This window comes from Oncorhynchus keta, chromosome 30 (genome assembly GCF_023373465.1).
Source record: "Oncorhynchus keta strain PuntledgeMale-10-30-2019 chromosome 30, Oket_V2, whole genome shotgun sequence".
NCBI classification, from domain to species: Eukaryota; Metazoa; Chordata; class Actinopteri; order Salmoniformes; family Salmonidae; genus Oncorhynchus; species Oncorhynchus keta.
In genome coordinates this window covers 20,704,273-20,715,935 of record NC_068450.1, presented here as the reverse complement: position 1 = coordinate 20,715,935, position 11,663 = coordinate 20,704,273, and the positions used below count along the sequence as shown (strand labels likewise).

Below are 11,663 nucleotides of genomic sequence, written 5' to 3'. Positions count from 1 at the left end.
ACAATGTCTGATCTTCAATGTTATGTCCACTATCCGTTTTTAAAAACCAATAGACTAGGCAGCAGCACCTACTGCAGAGTTGGTCTACACAGCTATCCATTTGGTCTCCCATCCAGAGTTTTAACCAAGCCCAGCTTTGATATTTGTCACTGACTAACAATGTGCTATCATCAGAAATGTATTATTGAGAGATCTCTTAATAACTGCATAATTGACTATTGCTATCGAAGTCATTCCAAAGGATAGGTTTAACAGAGCAAATGAAGTATAATCATTATCAATAATAGTCGCTTTGGATAAAAGCGTCAGCTAAATGGCATATATTATTATTATTATTATAATATTTAGTCCTATATAGCCTTTGCAAAGTCATCAACAGCTATTGTTTCAATTCAACCCAGAATTCAACTAAAAATAAACAATACAATAGGTCTAGGCTTTCAAGCTCTGGTTGATTTCAAATGGAATCTTCAAGTTAATAATGAATATGTTGGATTCATGTCTCCATTTCAACCAAAAAGTTAATAGGACTAAATCCAATCAAACTTTAATTGCACTTTAAATAGTTTCATTTGATTTAGTCCTTTTTAATGTTTTAGTTGAGTTGGAGATGTGAATCCAACATATCAATTATTAATTGGTAGACAAGTCAGTGGCACAATGTTTATTTGGTTGCATTGACAACCAAACTTAATTCAATATCACTTTTGCAATACAGTAAAAAGCCTAGAAAAAGGCCGCCCCATCCCGCATGCGGGATCGTGACTACAGCCTCAAGCTCATTACCATAACGCAACATTAGCGATTTCTGAAAATTGCAAATGAAATGAAATAAATATGCCTGCCCTCAAGCTTATCCTTTTCTTAACAATCCTGTCTCAGATTTTCAAAATATGCTTTAGAACCAGAGAAAATCAATAATTTGTGTAAGAGTGGTGATAGCTAGCTTAGCATTTAGCGTTAGCATTTAGCACGCAACATTCACAAAAACCAGCAAAGGGATCAAATAAAATAATTTACCTTTGAAGAACTTCAGATGTTTCAATGAGGAGACTCTCAGTTACATAGCAGATGTCCAGTTTTTCCTGAAAGATTCTTGTGTAGGACACAACGTTCCGTTTGTTACTATGCATTTGGCTACCGAAACTAACCGAAAATTCAGTCACCTAAACGTCAAACTTTTTTCCGAATTAACTCCATAATATCGACTGAAACATGGAAAACGTTGTTTGAATCAATCCTCAAGGTGTTTTGTCATATATCTCTTCATTGAAATGCCTTCCTGGAAGCGTGCATTCTTCTCTGATTCGGATGGAAAAATACTGGTACCTGACTTTTGCGCACCAATTTCCACGCAGACACCGTGCGGGACACTTGGTAATTGTAGGCTCTTATGGTCAATCTTCCAATGATATGCCTACAAATACGTCACAATGCTGCAGACACCTGGGGGAAACGATAGGAAGTGTCCGTTCATTCCTGTCGCATTCACAGCCATATAAGGAGATCATGGAAAACGTGCCTTCAGAAATCCTGTTGATTTCCTGGTCACTCAAACATCTTGGTTTTGCCTGTAGATTTTGTTCTATGGCACTCAAAGTGAAAATCTTTGCAGTTCTGGAAACGTCAGTGTCTTCTTTCCAAAACTATCAATTCCAAGCATAGTCGAGCATCTTTTCGTGACAAAATATTGCGCTTAAAACGGGCACGTCTTTTTATCCAAAAATGAAATACTGCCCCTATAGGACTAACAGGTATTAACTTAACAAATCATGCTGGATTCTCCAAATTAACCAAAAAAAGCAAGTTAAACTAGTGACAGATTAAACTATCCAAGCAGTAAATCCATCTTATAAATGTTGATATTTGGTTGAGTCACAATGCGATATGACTTTTGTAAATAGCCTAAAGCTAAGGCTCTTACAAACTAATGTAATATTTTTTATTCAACCTTAAAATGAGTAATCTCATCCATGGCCACATTCTGAGATTACTATAACTAGCAACGTCTTACATATTCAGAGAGCCTTAATGTTCCAGATGGCATGCGAAGGTCGCAGGTCTGTAGAGGTCTTCATAATATAAAACATGTGTTGAACTTTATGTACAGTTTACTTTCACATTTCAGTTTGTTTTGCTCAACTGTTTAGAGATTTGGAGAATTGAAAACAATGGGAATGTCAGTCTAAATTTTGACAGACCCAAGTTGAGACCTTCAGGTCTTGGGTATAACGTGTAGACATTGAAGTTTGACTTCTCTAATGATTAAAAGAGTATGGCAGCACTGAAAAGGATACTGTGCCAAAACATTTTATTTCACTTTAACAATACTGCAAGACAAACATTTGCACACAGGGTTAGGGGCAATACCAGCTTGCCTTCCTTCTGCTTTCACATCCAACGTGAGGTTTCCATGGTTTTACTAAATAATCCTAAAATTGTTGCACAACAAAATGTGCATAAACAAAAACTGGCTGTTATTGTACAGATGTAGGATCTTCATTTGAGAACCATGCAATGCAGAAAATGTCCTACTTGTATTGTATTTGCGGTTCAAAATGACTTCTGAAGTTTAATTCCCACTGACATTTTAGATATTTTTCACAAGAGAAAATCATATCAACCCTTACAAAACTGTCCATTAATTAGAATTGATATAATTCACATTTCCTGTTGCTGCAGGATTATTTCCCTGCTACAGCAAACTGGCTCAAATGAAGATCCTACATTTGTGCAGACCTTTAACACATTTCACCCTCTGCTAGAACCAGCAAGGTAACATGCATTCTGTGCTTTTTTTCTAACTAGGTCAACTCACATTTCAGCCATACAAAACTTTTAGGGTAACCATTCCCTAATTTTTACCTACACATAATATATTTCGTTTCACAATTGAGCTGATTGTTCCAGTCATTTTCCAGTGCATATACAGTGTAACACTTTCATTCGAATTTTAAAACTCCAATACAGATGTACATTGATATACATTTAATACACAAACAAAGTGATGCAGCGCTTTTTTTCCTAAAATGAATGTAGAAACATGACATGTTGACGATCAGAAATGATCTCTCAGCAAAACTCGTGTATGACAGGGCTCGCGGAGGAATACAATTTCTTCTTGACCAGCCGGTACTGGGGTCGTAGTTTCAACAACTTGTCGGTAACGAATATGTGCTTGAGAGGAGGCCAACAGTCTTTGTCCAGCTTGAACACAATGGACAGCTCGAAGGTAGGAGTGACGGTCGGGTCGGGTGATATAATGCCCAGCGTCTGCAGCTGAAGGCCCTGTTTTGTCTCCAAATAGACCTGTATGAAGGCCCCGCGGAGCCCACACGGTTCTCCAACTGAGGAACGCACCACGTCCCGGGCAACCTTGGCGGTCAGCGGGCGGGGAAGCAGCAGCACCCTGCAGCGCAGATTCGATTCCTTAGCGTCAGAGAGACAACTCTCGATCTGCCTGATCATGTCCTGCTGGAGTATTCTCTCCTCACAGTCAAGAGTCATTTCAGAGTCCAGACCTGAAAAAGAGAATGCGTTAATATCAATATATTGCTAATGAACCATGAGTTGAAGTTGTACAACCTATACTTTTGTATTACATTTGATAAGGCCTATACTATTCCACTTATAGGCCCATTTAAGTTATTCAGCCTACTATTCAATAGCGTTGCAATAATACATTTCAAACCATCTTAAATTGCCTTATTTTGATAAGTAGTCTTATAATACCACATTGAATAACATGTCCCGTGTGGCCCAGTTGGTTTGAGCATAGCGCTTGCAACGCCAGAGTGTTCAGATTTCAACAGGGGACCAGTACGGAAAATGTATGCACTCATTAGGCTACTGTAAATCGTTCAGGATTGGAGCGTCTGCAAAATGGCTAAAATGTAGCATTGTAACAAGAACAGACCATCAGCTGACAGTCATGAGCAGTCGGCTACGCAGTTGACTATCTGGCTGCGCTTGGAATGGTCAAAACCTATGAGTCCTAGGCTAAAGTTGACAAAAGGCCTATAAAGTCAACAGAATTAACTGACAGTTAAAATAAGCCATTATTTAGAACAGTACATATCCGATTAAATACAAACTTAGATTTCAGAACAGAGCCTTACTTACTTGAGAAGTTCCTTTCCTTGATGAATTCGCAACTTTCAAGGCTGCCCCGACGCGTATCTTTTTTGTCGCTCGATGTGATTTGATAGAGAAACTTTCGCTCGACTACGCTACCCTCTTCAGACATAATGAGCATTCCGTGTCCGAGGACCAAAGCCGGGGTATAGACCATTGTGATTTTTCCTCTATCTCCACTACTCCACTTAGTGATACAGGTTGTCGGTCTATTCCCTCCATGTAAAAGTCAGTTGATTGAAGTCGCTGAAGCGCTCACGGTGTTTAAATAGTAATCCTTAGTTGCTTCAGCTGCTCTCTTGTGGGACTGCCTCCTTGGTTACCATAGCAGCGCGACGGTGAGCAACTGCTGAAAGGGGTTGAATCAGCCTCACGCCACATGCCTAGACATTGCACTGACTGGCCTCTCAGTACTGACAACATCACCCGTTTTATCCCGTATTCTGTGCCATTTATGTTATTAGAAAGATGTATTGTTAGGTTATCAAGAAAATAAAAGTATCCAATGCTCATACACTACATCACCAAAAGTATGTGGACACCTGGTCATCGAACATCTCATTTTTTATTTTACTAGGCAAGTCAGTTAAGAACAAATTCTTATTTTCAATGTTGGCCTAGGAAGAGTGGGTTAACTGCCTGTTCAGGGGCAGAACGACAGATTTGTACCTTGTCAGCTCAGGGATTCGAACTTGCTAGTCCAACACTCTAACCACTAGGCTACCCTGCCACCCTTAAATGGTAATGATTCTAAAATCATTGCCATTAATATGGAATTGGTCCCCCCTTTGCTGCTATAATAACCTCCACTCTTCTAGGAAGGCAGTCCACTAGATGTTGGAACATTGCTGCTGGGACTTGCTTCCATTTAGCCACAAGAGCATTAGCGAGGTCAGGCACTGATGTTGGGCAACTAGGCCCGCAGTTGGCGTTCCAATCCATCCCAAAGGTGTTCGATGGGGTTGAGGTCAGGGCTCTTTCCAGGCCAGTCAAGTTCTTCCACATCAATCTCGACAAATAATTTCTGTATGGACCTTGTTTTGTGCACAGGGGCATTGTCATGCTGAAACAGGAAAGGGCCTTTCCCAAACTGTTGCCATAAATATATATATACATATATATTTTTTGTTATTATTATTTTTTCCATATTGTGTTATTGATGGTATGTTTTGTGTGAGCGTACCAAGTAATTAGGCGTCACTCTAAAGCGGGAAGGTGGAATAAACGAGTCAGGAGTAGGTTTTTCTGATTGAACACGGTTCTCTATTGAGGGTATTTTGTCAACAAAAACATTCTAACATAATCAATGAAAAATCCTTCAAGGAAAAACACACATCTTCTTCTCCAGATGAAACAAGAACACAATAGGATAATCTTTAAACTACAACAAACATAAATCACGGGTTTGTCACCATCTTCGTGGTTCATTCAGCACAGCTTCTCTCTCTCGGTGGCCATCTTCCAGAGATAGTTTTTTTCCTCTCTGCTGGTTCCATTCTCTCTTTTATAGGGGAAGGAGAGTATCTCATTAGTACCGTCAGCTGTGCTTAATTGACTCTGGTTACCTTGTCTCCCATGCTTTGTTGGGCTACTATCCATGAGCCCAGCCTGCCCTCTAGTGGTCCTTCCACATACCTTCCCCCAGGACCGAACCGGAGGGTCGGGCGCCAGACGCACCGTCTTGGTCGCGTCGGGACAGCGCGTCTGCATTCCCGTTCCTCGATCCGGCCCTGTGGATGACATGGAAAGAGAACGGTTGTAAAGACAAAAACCATCTGGCTATATGGTCCTTCTGTGGCTCAGTTGGTAGAGCATGGCGCTTGTAACGCCAGGGTAGTGGGTTCGATTCCGGGACCACCCATACGTAGAATGTATGCACACATGACTGTAAGTCGCTTTGGATAAAAGCGTCAGCTAAATGGCATATATTATTATTATATTATTATTATATTATTCTGTTGTTATTGTTTCTCTTACCAGCCATCCACGTGAGGGGCGCATGGTCAGTAACTAATGCAAACCTCCGACCCAGTAGGTAGTACCGGAGATAATCGAGGGCCCACTTGATGGCTAAGGCCTCTTTCTCTACGGTCGCATACCTCTGTTCCCGATCGCTGAGTTTCCTACTAATGAAGAGAATCGGCTTCTCTGCTTCACCTTCACCCTGAGCTAGTACGGCCCCGAGCCCTGTATCCGAGGCGTCGACCTGCACAATGAACTCTTGTGAGAAGTCCGGAGCCTGTAGAACGGGATCGGAACACAGGCCATCTTTTAACAATTGAAAGGCCTCTTCCGTCTCGTCTTTCCACTCTACCTGGTTTGGCAGGTTTTTCCTGATGAGGTTTGTGAGGGGTTGGCAATGGTTGCATATCCCGGGATAAAACGGCGATAATATCCTGTTATCCCTAAGAAGGCCCGAACGTCTCGCTTGGTCCGGGGTCGAGGCCAGTCACGAATTGCCCTGGTCTTCTCTGCCTGCGGGCGTATTTTCCCATTCCCCACGGTATACCCCAGGTATTCCGCTTCGGACAGGCCCAGGCAGCATTTATTTGGATTGGCTGTCAACCCTGTGGCTTCCAAACTCACGAGCACCGCACGTAATCGCAGGAGGTGACTATCCCAGTCCTCGCTGTGGATGACCACATCGTCTATGTACGCCGCTGCATACTCTTGATGGGGCCGTAGAATGGCATCCATGAGGCGTTGGAAGGTTGCAGCAGCTCCGTGCAGTCCGAAGGGCATCCTCACATACTGGAAAAGCCCCTCTGGGGTGGCGAAGGCCGTCTTTGGGCGATCCTCCGGAGCCACCGGCACTTGCCAATATCCCTTCGTCAAATCCAGGGTAGTGATGAACTTGGCCTTTCCTAAGCGCTCCAAGAGTTCATCCACACGGGGCATGGGGTACGCATCGAATGTAGAGATGGCATTCACGCCCCTAAAGTCGTTGCAGAGTCTCATACTACCATCGGCTTTGGGGACCAGGACTATGGGACTGGACCACTCGCTCGTCGAGGGCTCGATCACGCCCATCCTCAACATCTCCCTCACCTCTTTCTTAGCGATGACTCGGCGAGCCTCAGGAATCCTGTAAGGGCGGATATGCACTTTCTTGCCGGGTTCAGTGTGGATATGGTGGAACAGGACATCTGTTTGTCCTGGGAATGGAGAGAATATTCGACCAAAGTTCATAATCAGCTTGTCTAGCTGTCTTGACTGCTCCGGTAGGAGAGTTTGCAGAGCCTCTTTTTTTTCTTTGCCCTCCAGGGCCATCAAAGCCACCTCCTCCTCTCGTCCATGGTACGTCTTCAGCAGGTTTATGTGATAGAGTTGGACCTTCTTCCTCCTGTCAGGTTGCTTGATGAGGTAATTGACCGGTGAGACCCTTTTCATTACCTCGTAGGGCCCTCCACTGCGCCAGCAAGCGATGTTCGGCCGTGGGCACAAGCACCATCACTTTCTCTCCCACGGTGAACTCACGGGGGGTCGCAGATTTATCATAGGCCCGGCCTTGGGTCCTTTGGGCCTTCTCCATATGCTCCTTGACTATGGGCCACACTGCTGACAGGCGGTCTCTCATCAGGGTAACGTGTTCTATTGTAGATCGAAAGGGGCATGGTTGGGTCTCCCAGGTCTCCTTGGCTAAGTCGAGGATTCCTCGACAGGGTCTGCCATAGAGCAATTCAAACGGAGAGAATCCAGTGGATGCCTGGGGTACTTCTCGCAGGGCAAACATTAAGTGTGGGAGAAGCATGTCCCAGTTTTTCCCGTCTCGGGACACCACTCTTCTCAACATGCTTTTAATTGTTTTGTTCAAGCGTTCACACAACCCATCTGTTTGAGGGTGGAATATGCTTGTACGTATCTGTTGAACCTGATATAACCGACACAAGTCCTTCATCAACCGGGACATGAACGGGGTTCCTTGATCGGTTAAGATAGTCTTGGGAAGGCCCACACGAGAGAACATCAGGAATAACTCCTTGGCAATTCCCTTGACGACATGTTACGTAGGGGTATGGCCTCCGGGAACTTGGTAGCATAATCTATAACCACTAGGATGTACTCGTGTCCTCTGGCGGATTTTGGGAGGGGTCCTACGAGGTCCATAGCTATGCGTTCAAAGGGAGTCTCTATGATGGGGAGAGGAATCAAAGGGTTACGTAGGTGTGGCCGTGGGGCTGTACGTTGACATTGATCACACGTCTTACAATACCTGGCCACATCTCGGGTGACACGGGGCCAATAGAATCTCTGCATGATTCTGTCAATCGTCTTGTCTCGTGCCAGGTGTCCTCCTAGGACGTGGGAATGGGCTAACTGTAGAACTGTATCCCTGTATGGTCTAGGCACCATTAGTAATTCCTGGTTTTCCCCCCTTCGTCGTACGACCCAGTATAAGAGACCCCGCCTGATTGCATAGTAAGGAAGAGGGGGCTCACCTGATCCGTCGACGTTCCTTCCGTCGATCACCTTCACCTTCCTCATGGCCTCCCTTAGGTCTGGGTCTCTATGCTGCGAGGTGCCGAACTGTCCCTTTAATTCCTGGGGCAGGTCAACCTCAGTAGAGGGATGTGGAGGTTGTTCCACATCCCCATCAGGGGAGACCGAGGAGAATCCCTTCCAGGTTCCCTCCTCGGATGGAGCTTCAAATATATCCCTTAGTGCCTGGTTGCTCCTTCCTTCCTGCGTTGTGTATAACCCTTCACAGGTGTCTTCATCGGTGGTTTCCTGGAATATCTGTCGTAAACGTTGGTTCGCTATTTCTTCCTCTGCTGTAGAGGACGAGGACGCGGCTACGTCTCCTTGTAGTACTACTACCTCGGGCTTGGAGATTCTCTTCTTTCCTGTCCCCCTTCTTCCCGTGCATAACGTCATCTGCCGAAGCTCCTTATATAGGGGACAGTCTCTCCCGATCAATAATGGCACCTTCAGCTGGGGCACTTTCCCTGCCCTGACTGTACACCTTCCTTTTGGAGTGAGAATAGGCAGATTCACCGTGGGGTAATAGTGGGTGTCTCCATGGATACAGGATACGGCTACTTTGTCTGGTAGCAGTGTGGCGGTGGTCACCATCCGCTCCTCTACTAACGTAACCATACTTCCCGAGTCGAGAATAGCTACCACAGCTTGTCCTTCAACTCGCACCGGAATCTCTGAGGCTGGGGCTATCTCTGCTAACCAACAATGTTGATCCTGCCCCCTCAAAACGGGATGTGGGGGGTAGGCAGTGACGACTCCGTGACCATGGGCTCATCCTTGCTAGGACATTGTGGGGCATAATGGTTGGGAGACTGACACTTATAACACCGACCCGGCTGTGTGGTGGCTGACTTCTCCCACCTCCTGGAGGGGCTTGGACGTTTCGGTGGCGGGTGCGCCGGGGTGAGTCGTGGTACGGGATTGGAAGACTCCTTCCGTTCCTCCTTGTCACTTTTTAACAACTCCCTGTAGACCGATATGTTTCCACCGCCTGGGCTATGTCGTCGGCTGACAACGGGTTGGCTTGCCCCACAACCCTTTTTAAGTCACTGGGTAATTCTCTCAATATCTTGTCCACTACGAGAGTCTCTATCACATGTCCTACTCCCTTTCCAGGTTCTAGCCACTGTTTCGTCAGTCGTATTAAGGCGAAGATCTGGGCACGGACGGGTTGATCAGCTGTATAGGTCCATTGATGGAACTTTACAGCCCTATCTCTGGCAGTCAGTTGGTACCGGGACAGGATCTCGGTTTTTAGTCGCCCATAGTCCGCTTCGCGGGAATCCAGGTCAAAATAGGCTTCCTGAGCCACCCCGGTCAAAAGAGGAGCTAATGCGCTAGCCCATTCTGTGGGCGGCCACTCTTCCAAGGTGGCCGTCCTTTCGAAGGTCATGAGAAAGGCCTCAATATCATCCTCCTTGGAGAGACGAGGTAAGATGGCGTGAGCAGCCGCTCTTGGCCTAACTGTAGGTTCTTCTCGTCGACTCAGCTGTTGTTGCAGGAGTTCTATGGTTGTCTGCTGTGCCGTGATCAATTGTTGTAGTCGGGCGTTATCCATCGTTCTTGAATGGTTCCTCCGGGTCTTCTGGAAGAATATTAATTTACTCACTTATCCTTGTCACTCGTCCACCTAATACCCGCATCCTCCACCAATGTGAGCGTACCAAGTAATTAGGCGTCACTCTAAAGCGGGAAGGTGGAATAAACGAGTCAGGAGTAGGTTTTTCTGATTGAACACGGTTCTCTATTGAGGGTATTTTGTCAACAAAAACATTCTAACATAATCAATGAAAAATCCTCCAAGGAAAAACACACATCTTCTTCTCCAGATGAAACAAGAACACAATAGGATAATCTTTAAACTACAACAAACATAAATCACGGGTTTGTCACCATCTTCGTGGTTCATTCAGCACAGCTTCTTCTCTCGGTGGCCATCTTCCAGAGATAGTTTTCCCTCTCTCTGCTGGTTCCATTCTCTTTTATAGGGGAAGGAGAGTATCTCATTAGTACCGTCAGCTGTGCTTAATTGACTCTGGTTACCTTGTCTCCCATGCTTTGTTGGGCTACTATCCATGAGCCCAGCCTGCCCTCTAGTGGTCCTTCCACATTTGTTTATTCCATGTGTAACTCTGTGTTGTTTGTGTCGCACTGCTTTGCTTCATCTTGGCCAGGTCATGGTTGTAAATGAGAACTTGTTCTCAACGAGCCTACCTGGTTAAATAAAGGTGTTCTCAACGAGCCTACCTGGTTAAATAAAGGTGGGAAAAAAAGTTGGAAGCACAGAATTGTCTAGAATGTAATTGTATGCTGTACTGTTAAGATTTCCCTTCACTGGAACTAAGGGGCCTAGCCCGAATCATGAAAAACCTGCCCCAGACCATTATTCCGCCTCCACCAAACTTTAAGGTTGACAATATGCACCCGGGCAGGTAGCGTTCTCCTGGCATCCACCAAACCCAGATTTATCCGTCTGACTGCCAGATGGTGAAGCGTGATTCATCACCCCAGAGAATGCGTTTCCACTGCTCCAGAGTCTAGTCTAATGGCAGCGAGCTTTACACTACTCAAGCCTACGCTTGGCACTGCGCAGGGTGATCTTAGGCTTGTGTGCGGCTGCTTGGCCGTGGAAACCCATTTCATGAAGCTCCTGATGAACAGTTTTTGTGCTGACATTGCTTTCAGAGGCAGTTTAGAACTCGGTAGTGGGACTACCATTTCGCGGCTGAACCGTTGTTGCACCTAGATGTTTCCACTACACAATAACAGTACTTACAGTTGACCAGGGAAGCTCTAGCAGGGCAGAAATTTGTTGAACTGACTTGTTTTGTAAGGTGGCATCCTATGATGGTTCCAAGTTGAAAGTCACAGCCCTTCAGTGAGGCCATTCTACTGCCAATGTTTGTCTCTGGAGATTGCATGGCGGTGTGCTCGATTTTATACACATGACACCAATTGGTGTGGCTGAAGTCGCCAGATCCACTAATATAAAGGGTTGTCCACATACTTTTGTATGTATAGTGTATTTATAAAAAATGGTTTTATACTGT

At 45.2% G+C, this 11,663-nt stretch overlaps 1 protein-coding gene across 1 annotated transcript; it reads right to left on the bottom strand.

The window, feature by feature from the left end:
- Positions 1 to 2,294: 2,294 nt before the first annotated feature.
- Positions 2,295 to 4,411, bottom strand: LOC118372927 (DNA damage-inducible transcript 4-like protein). The gene is made up of 2 exons (XM_035758962.2): positions 4,123 to 4,411; positions 2,295 to 3,521 (listed from the first exon to the last, which is right to left on the bottom strand). The coding sequence occupies exons 1-2, from the start codon at positions 4,289 to 4,291 to the stop codon at positions 3,073 to 3,075; spliced, it is 618 nt and encodes a 205-aa protein (XP_035614855.1). The 5' UTR covers positions 4,292 to 4,411; the 3' UTR covers positions 2,295 to 3,072.
- Between the last annotated feature and the right edge of the window lie 7,252 nt (positions 4,412 to 11,663).